Source organism: Carassius gibelio, chromosome A25 (genome assembly GCF_023724105.1).
Source record: "Carassius gibelio isolate Cgi1373 ecotype wild population from Czech Republic chromosome A25, carGib1.2-hapl.c, whole genome shotgun sequence".
Lineage (NCBI taxonomy): Eukaryota > Metazoa > Chordata > Actinopteri > Cypriniformes > Cyprinidae > Carassius > Carassius gibelio.
Genome location: NC_068395.1, coordinates 7,764,146 through 7,782,349, shown reverse-complemented (window position 1 = coordinate 7,782,349; position 18,204 = coordinate 7,764,146). Strand labels below are relative to the sequence as shown.

Genomic DNA, 18,204 nt, shown 5'->3' with positions numbered 1-18,204 from the left:
CAGAATGAGAGCTCAAACAAGTGATAAAAACATCACATTTCCACAAGTAATCTACTCGACTCCAGTCCATCAATTAACATTGCTCATTAATTGTAATGAATGTTTTGGACCAGTTAGTTGAGAGCTACCAGTAAGACCAATGATAAGTATGTTTATGTAGGGTCCTATGACATCTTAATACACAGATACCATGCTTTTTATCATGTTTTACCCATATGGATTTTGTCGAATTTTAGATCTCCTCACACTGGTCCTTCCATTGCAGTGATTTGGACCCTTACAACTTTCATTCTTATCAGTATCGTCAAAGCGGGAAATCAACAACACATGACAAATAGTTAAATCAAATTTTTACCCAACACATAATGGTTTGTTTGGTACAAAAGCTACCTCAAGTACACAAGCTAACTGTTAGCATGTTAGCTCAGAGTGAACACTCCAAGATAATGGACCGTCAGTGAACATTAAATGTTCTGTGAAAGAAATGTAGTGTTTGAAGTAAAAATAGCTTGAATGTGATTCACAAAGAGAGGCATTGATCAATCTTTATATATATATTCTTGCGTACTTTGAATCACACTTTATTTACAGTACTGAATATGAACAACAGGTGGCAGTGACAACTAAAAATGGAAGTTATATTTGCTTGACTGTTTTTTCTTTTTTTTTCTTCTCCAGTATATCTCCCTTTATCTGCATTTTCTTGTTAATGTTTTCTGGAATGTTTATTATAGAACCAAGAATGGCGGGTATAATATCACAAAGATAAACAGACAAAGTGGGCAGGGAATCGGGTGCGGCTGCAGATCTGCACGAGATCCTCACGAGCTTTCATGCTCATATTTGGTGTCCTGCAAACATTTTAAGGATCGTTTCGAGCACGCGCCGCCTGGTCCTCGACATTTCCAGATGGGTTTATCCAGGCGGTGCTTATATCAACACAGACAATGCAATGCAGTTATCAACAAGTAGTGTATTTATTCGATATTTAACGGGTTGTTGCTGGTCATGCTAATGTTATAGTTTACAAGCTTGCGCACTCCGCTGGAGACCTTTTCCAATTTTGCAAAACTGCGCGGATAACAATACGAGCAAAAACTTGACGGGATAAAACGTGCACTAAGTTAGTGGATTTGTGGTCCGATAAGAACAATGGGTTTATTTTGGTAATAAAAGACTAGAATCTCCCGGGCTGCGACTAATCTAAGCGATTCCAGGTTCCGTGTTCGTTTTCATTGCTGACCCGGGAGTGGAGAGATGTCAGCCCGCAGGAGTAGATCGCATCGCTCGCTGAGACCTGTGACTATGATTTTCATCCTGCTGTTTGTCAACATTGCTGAAACGACTGCAGAAGAACACGCTTTTAACGCAGAGGTTTGTGGACTCTATCGTTATGTACTAATACTGACGGCACGACGCTAACTTAGTGGGGTTTGTATTTGTACAAGTATTGGACACATTTTGCTTCCAGGATTGGACAAGTATGAGTTTTAGATTTAGTTTTATAAGATAAAGGCAAATTTAAGGAAACTTTACAGTTTGAAATCGGGTTTTCTTAATTTACACTTTTCAACTCGTATGTTCTTTAATATAAAGTTTACTGATAAATAACTCCATACACACTTTAACTTGTTTGGATAATTATCTCTTTTTTGTATTCCTGTAGTTTAACTGGTAGATCACTAGCAAGCAAGCAAGCGCAAGGTTGGGGGTTCGATTCCCCGGGAACACATGATATGTAAAAATTGATAGCCTGAATGCACTGTAAGTCGCTTTGGATAAAAGCGTCTGCTAAATGCATAAATTTCATTTAATTTAATTTTAAATAATTATCATTGTCAAGTGATAAACCCAGAAACAAATGTGTAAATGTACGTTTATATAAGTCATAACAGCTTCAATTAAATATAATGCTGTAAATAACAACAACAATATATATTATTATTATTAAAAAATAAAATTGTATATATAATGATCAGCATATTAATGCATTATAAAGCAGAAATAACTTATTGGTTATTGTTCACATAACTGATAAATACAAACATGCAGTCAAAAAGGTTTAGTAACCGTTTGGTAATTTCAAGGTTGAAAATTTTAATAGGAAGTTTCCGCAGCCTCTGGTGAACATCACCACATCTGTCCTGCGTGTGAGGATGTGCCTAAGGATGTTTACATGTCCTCATAGTCTGACCATGTGACAGTAATCTTAAATGAAGACACATTCAGATATTAATATGCATATTCATATTCAATTCTTAACCAAACATTTAAAAATGGTCAGTGGTGTACTTTTTTGTAGTTTAAGGCTTAACTTATCTTATTTCTAACCTCCATAACATTTCCTGATGAATTCTAACGGATAGTTGCAAAACCAGAAAGCCACTTGTCTATTAATGTCTTCCTGTATGTTTGTTTTTCCTTTCTGTTGTGCAATCTCATCGTCACCACACTTAGTAGTTGTTACAAGTTACACATTGTCAACTCTCCAACATTTTCTGTCTCTGTCGTCCCTCATAGTCATGGCTGAGGATGTATGGCTACCTGTCCCAGGCTAGCAGACAAATGTCCACCATGCAATCAGCCCAAATTCTTTCTAGTGCCATTAAGGACATGCAGCGCTTCTATGGCCTGGAGGTGACCGGACATATGGACTTGGTCACGCTTAAGTATGATTTCCTCTTCTTCAAATGCCTGTGAAACAATAAGATGATCTCAGTCTGTTTCAGTTGTGTAGAAAATATAAACTGTAAAACAGTGCAACTAGGACTCGTAGTTTATCCATACTACTCATGACTTAATAAAATTAGTATTTTTAGCAATAAGAAAAACAATTTTATTATCAATAAAATAATTTTTATCCATGTTAAAATGTGTTTGGAATTATTGTTAATTATTATTTTAAATTTTATACCAGTCTTGTTATTGTTAAAAAAAGCTTTTTCGTTATTGGAAATAAAGGTGTGATAAAATATAAATATTTAATGAAAACTGTCAGAACTAAAAAAATGTTGCATTGGCAACTAAGTGAAAAAGATTAAGTAAATTTTTGGTTAAAACTGAAAAAGAAATAAATTTAAGCTAAAAATTAAATGTTTATGTGTGAGTGTGTATATATATATGTATATATATATAAGAAAAACGTTATTAAAATGACAAAAGCGCATAAAAGTAAGATACTTTATTGTCATTGTACAAAGTACAACAAAATTTAGAATAGCAGCTTTGAGAAAGCAAGAAACATCAAAAAATACATATGTACGCATGATAAAAATATATTACTGTAATTAAGAAAACTACTAAAAAAATACAATTAAAATGTTAACTGAAAATATAAAAAATAATTCAAAATATTAATAAATGCTACAATATAACAATAATACTAAATTATATTGATATAAATGTATTATTTTATATATAATTACACACACACTATATATATATATATATATATATATATATATATATATATATATATATAATTTTTTTTTTTTCCTTTTTTTTTTTTTCAGTGCCATGAAAAGACCTCGCTGTGGAGTTCCTGACCGTTTCGAGGAGTCAGCAGAGGGAGGTACTCGCCGCAAGCGGTACACACTTACTGGTCACAAGTGGGATCAGGACAAGCTGACTTACAGGTGAGTTAAACCTCAGTACTACAAAAACAAATTCAGTTTACATTGATCAAGTTAATGATCATCAAGTTAATAATGAGACAAAAAACATATTTTTCCCTGCCCAAGCATTCAGAACCACTCACCCAAAGTGGGCCAAGAGCAGACCTATGAGGCTATTCGCAAAGCCTTCCAGGTTTGGGAGAAAGTAACGCCTCTGATGTTCGAGGAGGTCCCATATCATGAGATAAAGAATGGCAGTGAGGGGCCTGACATAATACTACTGTTTGCCTCTGGATATCATGGCGATATGTCTCTCTTTGATGGGGAAGGAGGCTCTCTGGCACATGCCTTTTTCCCTGGTCCTGGAATGGGAGGAGACACACATTTCGATATAGATGAGCCATGGACCTTGAACCAACGGGAGAGCTCAGGTGTGAAAAAGTTTCTGCACTATTTTTCCTACTTCAAATTAAATTCAATTTTTTTTACTGTGTATTAGCTTAGCATTTACTTTCCCACAGAGAATGTGTGGATGTTTGCAGCATCTAAATGTCTTTGATCTGTTCAGAATCAGACAGTTTTTTTCTCAGTTTATAGTTTAGTAATTTAATTGTCTGTTTTTGTTTGGTTGTAGGCGTCGACTTGTTTCTGGTTGCAGTTCACGAGTTGGGTCATGCGTTGGGGTTGGAGCACTCCAACAACCCTTCTGCCATCATGGCGCCATTCTACCAGTGGATGGACACAGATAGCTTCTCACTGACTGAAGATGATATAAATGGCATTCACCAGATCTATGGTAAGCTAGTCTGAGATATTTCCTGTTTAGTTAATTTACCCTACTGTCAATTAGAGTTAGTTAAATTAGGTCCATTATATGAATTCACATTCACATGATTCAGTGTTACGCTCATAAACACAATCACATTTAAATGTCCAGTCTGACCCTAACGTCACATGTTTTGTAAGAGTCCTTGTAACAGCACTAATTCCACATTCATTTTCAATATCGGTGTGAATCCCCCTTTATGCAAAATTCCAGATGGCACTTTTGCATTTGAAAATATGTATCTGATACAACTGTGAATTCTTACATGCAGATCAGTCATTATCCGATGATTTCTTTAGGCGTTGTCACATTTATAATACAGTTGTCATCCACACTCTGCTGTTTTATGTGCTTGTGGCTTCAGTCCAGTTGCATTGAATTCTGCACCAAATAATTTTTCAGTGTATGTGTCATGTTTGAGTCTGTTTTCTCCATTTGAAAGGCTTCCACTGCTGGCTGAACGAGCCTCATGGGCCTTCTGGTGCTGGATGGAAAGTGACACGCTCTGTGTCAATGCAGTATGAGGATGGTTAGCTAAGTGTGAAAATACATTATGGTTTGGTATTTACAGGACCTCCAGAGACTGTCACCACTCGGGCACATCCCACCACAACCCTGTTTACAACCACTGCCAAGCCGGAGCCAACCACTACAGTGGCCCTACCGAAAACAACCAGAGCCTCGCTGCGGCCCACCAAGCCCTGGGTGCCTCCAGTCCACCCAACCAGGAGGTCCCATAGACCGAAGCCCACAGCTCGCTCAGATCAGGATGCACCTGACATCTGCGAGGGGAACTTTGACACTGTGACCCTGCTTAGAGGGGAGATGTTTGTGTTCAAGGTTAGAAAAAGTGATCTTCTGTAAGTGCAGTTACAATGTATATAGTGGTTATTCATAAAAAGGCCACTTAGAACACCTTAGTAACTAAATAATTATGTAAACTACAAGCAGTGTATTTTGTTTGTTTTTGACCATCATTTGCATCAGCTGTCTGCAAGAAGATGGTCGAACGTTTCTGACAAAGCATAAATCTCCACACATCTTTTTGTCAAGTGCCAAGTTAAATGATTGTTGTTATTGTTTGTCAGGGTCGTTGGTTCTGGAGGGTTAGGAGGAATCGGGTGCTGGATAATTACCCAATGCCAATCTCCTTCTTCTGGATGGGGCTTCCAGAGGACATAGATGCTGCCTATGAACGGCATGATGGGAAATTTGTATTCTTTAAAGGTCTGAGTCATATATTTAATATATCTATGATATTTTTTTATTGTGTTCCAAAGTTGTTTTTATGACAGTGATATAGAGTATGATAGACATGACATCAAAATCATTTAATATTTCCCTGTTATCAGTCTACTTCTCCTTTAAACATCTGTTCCACTTGCTGTAACAGCATCTTGAAGGCAAATTATGTCACTTGTAAAACTCCCAGAGAGGAAAGAAGGAAAATCTGGCCGCATCTCAGGACTTCGCCTGCATTGCGTCAGCTTCAGCTCCAGATGCTGACTGCTCTGTTTTCATCTTGAGAGAAGAAACCTGGAAAATTTGGAGCAGGGAATGTGTAGTAGACAGAGCTACAGTTATTGTTTTGTTGTTTATGCAGATTGTGAGATTTCAGGTTTAATTTGTGCTTGGCTTTCATGCAACACAAATCATCTTCTGTGCACTCTCAGTAATTGAATAGAGGTCTCTGATGTCATCTCTCAGCCATGCAACTCCTCCCGTTCAAGTCTTCCCATCTAATGTGGCTTTTTGTCCATTCCCTCTTTGTATTTTTTATATCACTCCCACAGGAAGTAAATACTGGCTTTTCAGAGAAGCAGACGTGGAGCCCGGATACCCTCAGGACTTGTTTCGTTATGGTCAAGGCATGCCTAACAGAGTGGACACAGCAGTGTGGTGGGAACCATCTGGCTATACGTACTTCTTCAGAGGAGACAGGTAAACATGCTGGGGCCCTTGTGGAAACAGCCAGATGTGTCAAGCGATTGAGAGTTAGCCAATAACAGAACAACATAATAATTATTTTGAGGGCAATTTGAGCTGGGACTTAAAGGTCCCTATCATACATCCGGCGCAATTCGACGCAAGGCGCAGCGCAAGTGTGTTTCCTAGTTTCAGTCCGGCGCCATTTGAATTTTCCCGTCCAGCACCACGTCGTTTAATTAGAAAATGCATTTGCGCCCATTTGTGCGGCAATGGGCACGCTGATGTAAAAAAAGAGGTGTGTTCGGGTGCATTGATATTTTAAGTAGTTGAAAATAAACTGCGCCATAGACCAATTCAAACATGGTCTAAAGTCTAAAGTCAATGGCGCAATATATATTTTTATTTATTTAAAGAGCGCGTTGGTAGAAAATGCGCCTCTTGGCGGGTCCACAGTGCGCGTTGACTTTGCTTATTACACACAGGGATGCACATCACACAAACATTGCAAATTTTAAAAACAAAAACAATACAGTGTAAAAAAAATATTATTGTGTAGTCTACATAATGATGCCAGAAGACAAGGACACAATCACTGCTACCTCATCCCATGCCTTCTTCACCTCGGGAAGCTTTGGTAGAGTCCTGCTTGTCCCGTAGATGATCTTCTCGCGCGCTTTAACTTTGCGCACGAGCAGATTGTTTTTTTTCTTCGCATGAGTAGCGTTCAACTTTTCCGCCAACAAATTCCGCCATGTAAATAGCAATCCACCATGGCGCGAGCCCATTTCACTCTTAAAGGGAATGGGAGATGACACTCGGATTGGTGTATTGAACATTACGCCCATTACTCATTAAGAGAATAGGGACAACCCATTCCAAAAATGCGCACGGACAATTTTTCCGTCATTAAAATAGCAAAAGTTGATTTGGACACACCCTGAGTGCGCCTACGCCGTGCACTTTACACTTTGCATTTAGATAGTTAAAATAGAGACCAAAGTTATAGTTCACCCAAAATTAAGACATTTTGGTAACAAAACAAACCGTACAGACTTCCATAGGATTTTCTTGCAAACTGTGGTTACCGTCAACTGGTTGCTTTTGTGTTCAACAGTAGAAAGAATCTCATTGTGTTAGGAACAAGTGGAAGGTGAGGAAATAATAAGAGATTTTAGTTTGTTGGGTGAACTTCTCTTAAATGAAAAAGCAGTTAGCTTAGAAAAATACAATTGTGTCAACGTGTCACCCCAACCAAATTATTTTTTGATTTACATTTCATCTAGAAAAACAATATATAACTGTATAAAGAATGTCCAATTTTATTTTCAGAAATTGCTTTGCAGTATATTTTCAAGAATATTCCTCTCAGAAAGTATTATAACTATATAATGGCTATATAATAAATAAAGATGTTTAAACATATTTTTACTGTACGTTACTTTTACTTATGGAATGAAATATTATCTGGACAAAGTTTGGTCAAATATACAGCTTGTGACTTTTTTTGTGAGCTAACCATTTATGTATTAGCATAGACGTAGAATTAAAGTATTATTTTCCATTGCTGCTTTCTCTTGAAGATATTGGCGGTTTAGTGAAGAATCCCGTGCCGTGGATAAAGATTACCCTAAGCCAGTGAGCATGTGGGGATCCATTCCCGGCTCCTTGAAAGGGGCCTTCCTCAGCGATGATGGAGGTGAGTCAGGCTGGGGCGACGCTGCCCGAGAAAAATGTCATGGCTGAATGCAAGAAAAAAGAGAGACTAGCCCATTAATGCCAAGCTGAGAAGGAAAATGTGACCTCACTGCTGAAAAACTGGGGCGCAATAAGACCTTTGACTTAAAAACGTTCTGCTCTCACTTCTCATTTCATTCCATTGTTCATGATCGTCTTTGGCACGTTTTTTTTTTTATAGCTGTGGAATTCAGAGCCTGGCTAAAATCTCGTTTAATCAAGCATTTGCTGGAATATTATGCCATATTTTTGACTAGTCTATTTAAATACACTAATTAACGTTTAAACTCTTTTCCCCACAGCGTACACGTACTTCTACAAAGACACCAAATACTGGAGGTTCGATAACAAGCGAATGAAGGTCGACGCTGGATACCCAAGATCCATTTTAAATGATTTCATGGGCTGCCGGGTGCACTTTGATGCAGAAACGGATGTAAATCCCGACCATCGATCACCTGAGACGAACGACAAGAATCAAGACCCTGACGACCCCAAAAATGATGATGAAGAAGATACTGAAGATGGAAATGAAGATGAGAAAAAGGAAGTAGATGTCATTCTAAGAGCGAAGGAGACTGATGAACACATCATGACCCTCATTTTAGTGACTGTGCCTCTGGTTCTGGTGCTGTGCATTCTGGGAGTCATATACATCATTATCACCACACTCCAAAGGAAAGAGACACCTAAAGCGTTAGTTCACTGCAAAAGGTCCCTGCAGCAGTGGGTCTGATAACATACGCACACTTTCGCTACCCAATAGCCAAACTTTCTGCACGTGCGTTTTCTAAGAGACACACACAAACACCTTTTCATTCATGGTGCTCATCCAATCAAAATCCCCGTTCCCAATGTAGAATTTGCACTTGATTGTTTTGTGGTTCTTTTTTATGTTTGCGAGTGATTCGTCCGTCTGCAAGGTTTTTGTGTTTTCCTCTTGAGCCCGTTTGGTTGTACGCGGTGCGAAACGTTGGATGTATGAAAACAAGCTCAGATCAGCACATTTTTTCACAAACTCCGTGGCGAGGTCTTGCAGAAAGCACAGGGTTAAAAGAAAAGTCAGGCTTAATAAATTGTCTCACGCACATTTAGCAGGGTTTATAGTCTCTTCCCCCGTGGAGCCTTGCCTGACTTGCATTACACAGATGTTGCTGATTTCGGACTTTATGGAGAGAGAAAAAGAGGGGGATGGGGGCTTGTGGCTTGCCAGCATTTCCTCTGCCGGAGTTCCACTGAGCGCGCCAAAGACGAGGAGGAGGGGAAAAGGCGATTCGAGGTGTGGTCGTACTGTCATCATGACCTACATTAGCTCACCCCCCACCCCCCATAGTTTATCTTCCTGTGGGACTCTCCTTTGTTTTCCACACTGTACTTCCACTCTCCTCTAGTTGTGAAGTTTTTGTGTTTGAGAGGCATTCCTGGCCTCAGATTGTGTCCATCAGTGCCTTTCAATGCTGAATCTGTGCCTTAGCAGTGCAGCATTTCCTTTGTGTTGGAAATGTATTTAATTTCACTGAACACCAAAGGCTTTTCGTAGTAGACTTTGTGCTGCTTAAGCTCTGTTCACGTGGCCTTCTGTGTTTTAAACCTGTGTCTTTTTTTTTGTATTTCATGTCAAAAAGAATGTGATTGTGCTTTTTTTAGTGCCAAATGGAAAACTCTCCCTTAATTTTATGTTTTATATTAACAATTGAGTAAATCATGCAGGGCATGTATTGCTTTTGTTCACCGATATTATGTGGTATTTAGCTTGCTCACAATAAAATGGAGTATACGGATGTAGGCTAAGTATCCCTTTAATTTTTAACTTCCTCTGCTGATTGTGCACTTCCTTCATTTTGGTTTGAGTACAGTAACACTATACAGTAGCTTCTATTTATTTATTTATTATATCAGAAGTATATCATGTACGTTATGGTAGTGTTGTGTAAATGTTATTTTCCTGCTATTGTGCTGTAGATGCCAGATGTAGCCATCCACCCACTGAATCAAATCCACCTCCAAAGTGATTCCTTTTGCTGAAAGAATGTTTGTAAATTCTAGAAAAAGCCTACAACTTCAGTTTATAATGCTGTTTGATTTATATTTTTATACAGTATTGTATTGTGTGTATATTATACTTGCTGTGTATATACTTGTCAGGTGTTACAAACAGCAACCGCAGCTACTGTACCAGTGAACCACTAATTAATTAATCCACTAATAATTTAATATTGATATTAGCTTCTGGTATTGATATTGATATTAGCTTCTGGGCCAAATCCTAACTGAGGGAGATCCATTCTTGCCTTATTAGTTCTCGGAGTTGATCACAATTTGTGGGCTTTTGCTCACTAGCCTTTTGAGGACTGACCACAGTTTCTTTATGGGCTTGAGATCCGGAGAGTTGCCTGGCCACAGATTATTTAAATGTAATGATCTTCGAGCCACTTCTTTATCACTCTTGCTTTGTGACATGGTGCTCCATCATGCTTGAAAATGTACGAATCATCACCAAATTGCAAATGGATCGTTGGAAGAAGATGCTCTTGCAGGACGTTCTGATACCGTTGTTTATTCACAGCAGCGTTTTTGGGAAGAATTATGAGAAAGTCCACTCCCTTGGTTGAAAAGCAACCCTAACACATGGATGGTCTGAGGATGCTTCACTGCTGACACAACACAGGACTCGTGGTAGCGTTCACCTTTTCTTCTCTGAACAATCTATTTTCCAGATGTCCCAAACAGACAGAAGGGGGCTTCATCAAAGAAAATTACTTTGCTGTCCAATCCTTGTACGTCCTGAGGAATTTTAGTCTGTCCTTGACATTTTCTTTTTGTTGTTTTTTTTGTTTCGTTTTTTCTTTCGGAGAGATGTGGCTTCTTTGCTGCCCTTCTTGACACCAGGCCGTGGTCCAAAATCTCTTACCAACCTTCTGTCATTCCTGAGCAAGCTCTCCACTGCTGGAGACATGATTCTGTAGCTGACTCCTCAGGAGGAGACGATCCTGGGGCTTGCTGGACACTGTGGGACGTCCTGTAGACTTCTTCACTGCAGTCGAACCTCTCTCCTTGAAGTTCTTGATGATCTGGTTAATGGTTCTTTCAGGTGCAATTTTCTTTGTAGCAATTTCCTTGCATGTGAGGCCATTTTGATGCAAAGCCATAATGGCTGCACATGTTTCTTTGGAGGTAACCATTGCTAACAAGAACACAAAGATTGGAAGCACTTCTTCCCTCCTTTATAGCAATCATCTGCTCTTACAATCTCATGTCACTCAGTGGCCATCTTTGAAACGCTTCTCGGGCATGCAAGTGCAACTCCTATCGCTTTGAATTCCCAAACTGTTCAGTAAGAAATTAAATTTCATATTTAAAATCACCAAAGAAATCTGACAACAACTGTGTCATAAATATTGTTACTTTTGCTCAAATTACGTTATAGAAAGCTTATTTTTCAGGCTAGATCAGCCAGTGTGCATGTGCAGTACAAGAGCACATGTCAGAGCGCTGACTGTTTCTATAGCAACCGGGACTTCTAAAGGCAGCTGCAGTGATGTAATGACTTTACCAATTAGCGATTGGCTCTTTCTTTCAGAGGGCGGGACTTCCTGCGATTTAGCGGCCATACCGAGCGTTGCATTTTTTCCACTGATCTATAATAGGTCAGTGATTTTTTTTTTTCCCCCATTCTTAACTATACGAGTGACATGTCTTGGGTATTCTATAATCTTTGCTAGTACTAATTCACACTTTCACATGTGCTGCGGATATGATTAGTCAATTAAAGGGTAAGTTCAACCAAAAATTTTAATTAAGCCATAAGTTATTCATCCTGAAGTCATTGTATATGACTCTCTTCTTTCAGATTAATTCAGTTGGAATTCTAAAAATTATCATTTGATCTTTCAGTGTTGCCAATTTAGCTACATTGTAGCTAGATTAAGTGACTTCCCCGTCTCTTTTAAGACTTTCTTTTTCTAAGTTTAGAACAAATATAGTAACTTCTAGGACAAACCAAATCTAAGTTTTCATCTTGCCCATTGACCTACATTCAATCTTTATATAGATCAGTGAATTCGCCTATATGATGTCACCTAGTAACATTTAGCTACCAGTTTTAGCTACTTTTAATTGAAAGCATTTGGCAACACTGGCTTCAACATTGTGCATTTTTCTCTTGTCTATTGGTTTATTAAAGTTCCTTATAATTTACTTTAAATGCCTGCAATTAGTTAAAACACCAAGAACAACCACTCAATGACCTACGATTCTCATTTTAATTCCCAAAACAAACTCATGGGACCATGCTTCACTCTCTCCAAGCAATATCCTGATAGAGGATTAGATTAACTATCTTCTGCATTTCTTCCAATCAGATTCGAGGACAAAGTGCTGACATGGGCCAGAGGGTGCTAAGAGATATGCTTTAGGGGCTTACCTGAGATCAGTTTTTGGTTTGCACGAAAATGGCTATGGTTAGTGTCTGTAAGGCAACATCTCACCCTTTATCGGCTGCATTGGCCTATCACTGGTTCAGAGCTAATCCTGCCTTCATCTCATTATTGGATCTGCTGGTGTTTAGCTGCTTAGACCTAGCATAGCCATAGCATTGGCTTCTGAAAGCAAAAAGTTAGATCCGGTCACCTCTAAAGTCAAAGAATCACAGTAAACGGGCGTTACTTATGTAGCATTTGATGAACCAGAAGTACAGAGTTCAGATGCAGGGAATAGAGAGGCTAACAAAATTAGCATGTGGCATGAATTAGCTCTTTGGATGCTCCTTTGTGCTAATTTCTCTCACTGTCAGCTCTGATTAGTTAATTCCACGAAACCCAAATCTTACCAATTGGGTGTGAGAACATGTTTTCTTTATGTTGCAAAGTTCCATAGTTTACCAACAGGGTTAATCTCAGAGATGAGACCTGATAGTGTAGGCTATTTTTTTTAAATGCAATTATGTTTGTCCTTACATGAATCTTCATCATTTTCATGTGTAGTTTACATGAATCCACTCACTGAACTCCTGGTATTGGCTGAATACTTTATTTTATTAGCTGTGTATGTTAATGCAATCTTGGGTTTTGATTTTTTACTGTTTTTGAACCGGGGCAGTAAGCAACTACCCAGAACACCCTCGTAATCACATTACAACCTTAAAGCAACACCCTAGCAACCACTCAGAACATCTTGACATCATGCTGAAAAATGTTGCATGGAGAAATACTACACTGTTAACTATTTTCTTGTATTTTTACAGTACAGTACTGGCAGCACGGTTGCCAGCAAGTTACTGTATTGTTATTTACAGTAATTATACTGTAATTCAATTTACAGTACACAAGGCCAGTACTGTAATTGTACAAAACAGTATTTTACTGTATTTTTACAACATTTTCTCATTTTAGTCTGCTTCTGCTGTATTTAATACGGTATTGTACTGCAATATCTATATTGATTCATTACTGCTAAATATTACTATACTTTTCAAAATAATTACTAATAATGTTAATATTATAATTATAATATGTAGTTATTTCAGTATATAAATATATAGGAAGTAATATTATAATTATACTTCAGAATACCTGTGCAAATCAAAAGACAACCCTAACAATGTTCTTGTCAATGTGTTTTATTCAATCAATTAAAACTATTACAACCATTTCATTTAAAACCATTGAATGTTCAGTGCATCAGCAATTCACAGGTATTAATGGCTTTTAAAGGGATAGCTGACACAAAAATTAACATTCTGTCATCATTTACTCACCCTCATGTTGTTCCAAACCTGTATGAATTTATTCCTTCTGTTGAACACAAAAGATGATATTTTCAAGAATGTTGGTAACCAGACAGTTGATGGTAGCCTTTGATTTCTATAATAGGAAAAAAAAAAAAACTATAGAAGTCAGTGGGTGCCGTCAGCTGTCTGGTTACCAGTATTCTTTAAAATATCTTCTTTTGTTTCCAACAAAAGGATGAAATTCACACAGGTTTGGAACAACTTGAGGGTGTGTGAACAATGACAGAATTTCCATTTTTGGGTCAACTATCCCTTTAAGTTTGCACAAATGTAAATGAAACAAAAAACATACAAGAAAAGAGAACTTGAGGATTGTGTTGAGTAAAAGAATGACAAATGAGCAATAACAACTTAAAACAACAACAACAAGTGTCCCATTAACAGTGGGTGGTGAGTGCAGGCTTCAGTTTGAAGTTTTCCATTCAAACTCCATCAAGGACCGAATAAAACTATTAACATGTGGGTTGATGGCTGTCACCTTCCTCTGCACCAACCTCTTGGTCCTCTTGCTAACTCCCTGTCTGGCAGTACACTTTAACTGTCTGGCATTACCATTTTCAGGGGTGATTCTGACCAGGAACCTGTTAGCAATATCATACCAGTTAATAAATATGTTTAAAAAAAAAAAAGACTAATGCACTCAACCTTTTTCTCAAATTCCTCCCGTCCTCCAACTTTTATTTCTTACTCAACTGTTGCACACATGATTTAAATACAATACAAAAGTGTAATGCAGAAAGAAATTCACTTGCCTCTGAACAAGCTCTAGTGTACAAGCAGCAGACTCCTGGTTCTCGATGTTGAAGATGTAGTAGCTTGCGAAAATCACTGCAAAGGCGGTTATAAATGTGTCACTGCTTTCCAGTGTCAAGATAATGTTTCCATCAATTGATAGCATCCACTTGGATGCTGTCATAATTGATTGTCCTGAAAATGAAAGAACACAATGTTAATTACCTAAAATGTTTTATTCCAAAAACAACATTGTCAACAAAGTCCGTGAATGACTTAACTACATTCTTAAATGTTGCAATTTATACATTACTGTTTGTACACATTCATAGAGTATAATAAAAGTGAATAAAAATACTTATGTTGATACAGCTGTGTGTGAGAGAGTGGGTGTATGAGTGTGTATCTGTGAGTGGATATGAGTGTAGCTGTAAAACATCTGTGCGTGAGTATTTACAGTATGTGTGTGTGTGTGTGTGTGTGTAGCTGTACAAACATCTGAGAGTATGTACAGCATATTTACGTGTTTGTATGTGTGTGTGAGTGAGTGGGTGTATGAGGGAATATGAGTGTGTACAAGTATGTATATGTATATGTGTTTATATAAGTAAGTTTTTGTGTATGTGAATGTGTGTGTTTGAGTGAGTGGGTGTATGCATGTGAATATGAATTTGTATATGTGAGTGTATATGAGTGTGTAGCTGTACAACTATCTGTAAGTATGTACGTGTTTGTATGTGTGAGTGAGTGGGCGTATGAGTGAATATGAGCATGAATGTTTGAGTGTCTGTGAGAGTGTGTTTATTTGAGTATGTTTGTGTTTATGTGAATGTCTAAATGGGTGTATGAGTATGGGTGTTTATGAGTGTAGGTGTACAAACATGTAAGTGTGAATACTGTTTGAGTATGTTTGTGAGTATGTGTAAGTAAGTGAGTGTATGATGGTGAATATGAGCTTATGTGTGAGTGTCTATGAGAGTGTTTATGAGTATGCATATATGTAAGTGTGTGGGTGAATGAGCATGTATGTTTGAGTGTCTGTGAGAGTGTGTATGAGTAAGTATGTGTGTTAGTGTGTGTCTATGAGAGTGTCTGAGTTTGTGTGAGTGTGTTTACAAAGTGTGTGTTAGTGTGTTCCAGTGTGTATGATATGTTTGATATGTGTGTGTGTGTGTGTGTGTATGCATAAATAATAAATTGTAGTGAAAAACCACATACTTACCAAGCATAATGAGCCTGGGTGTGTCTGGCATCACCTGCTGTGCCTCAATGTCTGCCTGGGTTGCCTGACCTAAACATATTAAAACAACATGAATCAAAGTACAGAATATGAAGTAGCTACTATACATAAAACATGAGTATAAGGAGTACAACTTGTCAAATATTGTCAGTGATATTTTTCTTTCTTAAAATACTTTTCCACTGCTTATTTATTATTTAAATTTCCTATCTTAATACAAATATTTAAAATATTGTCATTGCACAAAAACTCAGGGGGAGTACAAACTTTTTCATGTCCTTGTAGGCAAAATAAACAATAGATGTGTTTGAGATACTTACATCTGCCAGTATGAACAGGGATTCAATCGCCTCCCTGAAGAAGGCCATCAAAAGCAGGACAACTGAAGTCGCCATCAGATCTTGGTCTTGTAGGGTTCTTGAGTCATTCTCCATCTCAGTCAGCAGAGACTGAATCTCCCCTCTCCACTTCAACTTCTGATGCTGGAAGAAGTCTCAATCTGTGTAGAAGATGAACCAAGGTCTTAGGGGTTTGGAGAGGCGTGAGGATGAGTAATTAATGATGGAATTTTCATTTTTGGGTGAAGTAACCCTTTAAAACATTGTATTAAAATGGCTAATACTTACAGAAAACTCATTCCCAGGCTGCAAAAATAAGTGGCCCACACTGTAGAGCTGTAAGAAATCAAAATACATTTTATTCAATTGTGCGTTACTTGCCGTGGATGTATAAGTTAACACATCACTGTATTTCATTCATTCCAACAGTACATCTATTATATAGTAAAAAATTTATAAGCCTCTGTTTCTAAATTTTTTTACATTTTTACACTTTTTTTTTTTTTTAGGCATGCATGGGTCTTTGTTGACTAATAGATCATTATTAACTTTAATAAAGGCAATTTATACCTTTATTCATATTTTTTATTAATCATTATTTGTCATTGCAATCGCAATGCTACAGAACTGGGTCTCCCGCCTAAATTAAATGAAATCCCTGAAGCCCAAATCACATATTTACGTTGCAGATGAAAATAACATATTTTTAAAGCCTTTTTTAGATTATTTTGTTTTTTGTTTCTAAACGACTTATTCAAATAGACCGCGACGCGCTGCAGCACGTCATCCGGGAAACAGTCACAAACTGCAAATCTTTTTAGCAGTTGGAGCACAGTGTCTATTATAATACTATAATTTCTTGGTGACAGGCTCGGATCGAACATTATGGAAAGGATCCCTACAGAGACATATTAGTTATTAATCCTACCAGACTCCATTAGCAAATATAGTAATTTTACCTCACAGACCATCGTAAAACACACTACATTAAAATTCGACATAAACAAAATAAAACTCACATTAACCATCTTCAACAATCACTAGGTCTGGTTTGGTCGAAATAAATCAGGTATAATTCGCCGAGTTAACGTTAGATGAAAATACGGGACACACGATGGAAACAGCGAGTAATGTTAGACATCTAAAGTTAACTCTCTAACGGTGTTTTTGCAACGTTCGCTGGCTAAACTTCCACTGTCATTTCACACTAAAAGCTATGTACTCCTTAAACCTAATTATAAAATGTAAAATTAACTTACCAAACTTCCAGATTTCCACAGAGAGAGACGTTCAGACATCTGTAAGTGAGCTGCGGCAGTTGTGTTGTGACGTCGTCTGTCAGGTGACGCGCTGTTTACAGCAATTCTGTATTATTGCCTGGCATATTACAGCCAAGTTACAGCTAGGTTACAGCAACACTAAAATATTCTGTAAAATGTTCCCACTCAAACAATATTACTCAGAAAGCAATGCAAATTACAGTATTTTACTGTAATATAAAAATGAAGTATTGTACTGTAGGTTTTTACAGTAATGTGCTGCTAAATCTACAGCGACATTTAACAGTGTACGAAGAAGAAAAAGTGCACATTTTGTCGTAGTGCAAAACACTATAGCATTAGATATGTTGCTATTTTGAATAGGATGATTTTATTATATATATAAATATAGTCTTATGAGTGGTAGCATTGTCCTTCAAGATTTAATCCTGTTAGCCCAGTCCTGCCTCAATCCTAATCCACACAGATTGCTGAAGTTCACTCTGGATGGTCTCAATGCCCAACTTCTGCTCAACATTCAGGTAAAAAACTTGATTTTACTAAAAGTTATGTAACATGATGATGGTGCTCTAAAAGGGAGCAGTGATTTAGATTTGATGGTTTAGGATTAACCAGTATATTAATCCTTTTTTAGTAAAATTACATTTCTTAAAGTTTTTTCAAGTGTACTCACTTTAAATAGTTAAACACTATACAATAAGGTTGTTGCATATACATTAATAC

General features: G+C 37.5%; 1 protein-coding gene and 1 long non-coding RNA gene across 3 annotated transcripts; one reads left to right on the top strand and one right to left on the bottom strand.

Annotated features, from left to right (window-relative positions):
* Positions 1 to 663: 663 nt before the first annotated feature.
* On the top strand, positions 664 to 9,884 carry LOC127946939 (matrix metalloproteinase-15). 2 transcript variants are annotated; one of them, XM_052543771.1, is made up of 11 exons: positions 664 to 968; positions 1,218 to 1,374; positions 2,521 to 2,669; positions 3,513 to 3,635; positions 3,741 to 4,045; positions 4,249 to 4,410; positions 5,012 to 5,280; positions 5,529 to 5,667; positions 6,234 to 6,381; positions 7,950 to 8,065; positions 8,406 to 9,884. In XM_052543771.1, the coding sequence occupies exons 2-11, from the start codon at positions 1,258 to 1,260 to the stop codon at positions 8,837 to 8,839; spliced, it is 1,962 nt and encodes a 653-aa protein (XP_052399731.1). In that variant the 5' UTR covers positions 664 to 968; positions 1,218 to 1,257; the 3' UTR covers positions 8,840 to 9,884. The 2 variants fall into 2 exon arrangements, with proteins under 2 accessions (XP_052399731.1, XP_052399730.1); XM_052543770.1 differs by having other exon boundaries at positions 664 to 1,374.
* Positions 9,885 to 16,069: 6,185 nt separating this feature from the next.
* LOC127946949 (uncharacterized) lies at positions 16,070 to 17,700 on the bottom strand. The gene is made up of 3 exons (XR_008151192.1): positions 17,461 to 17,700; positions 16,490 to 16,537; positions 16,070 to 16,362 (listed from the first exon to the last, which is right to left on the bottom strand). It is a non-coding gene; the product is annotated as an uncharacterized LOC127946949 (long non-coding RNA).
* Between the last annotated feature and the right edge of the window lie 504 nt (positions 17,701 to 18,204).

Excerpts from the sequence above, each read along its gene's own strand:
- LOC127946939 (XM_052543771.1), top strand. The coding sequence starts at position 1,258 with ATGTCAGCCCGCAGGAGTAGATCGCATCGCTCGCTGAGACCTGTGACT. Across the intron at positions 3,636-3,740 it reads CAGGACAAGCTGACTTACAG|CATTCAGAACCACTCACCCA; the intron begins GTGAGTTAAACC and ends TCCCTGCCCAAG. Across the intron at positions 4,046-4,248 it reads GAACCAACGGGAGAGCTCAG|GCGTCGACTTGTTTCTGGTT; the intron begins GTGTGAAAAAGT and ends GTTTGGTTGTAG.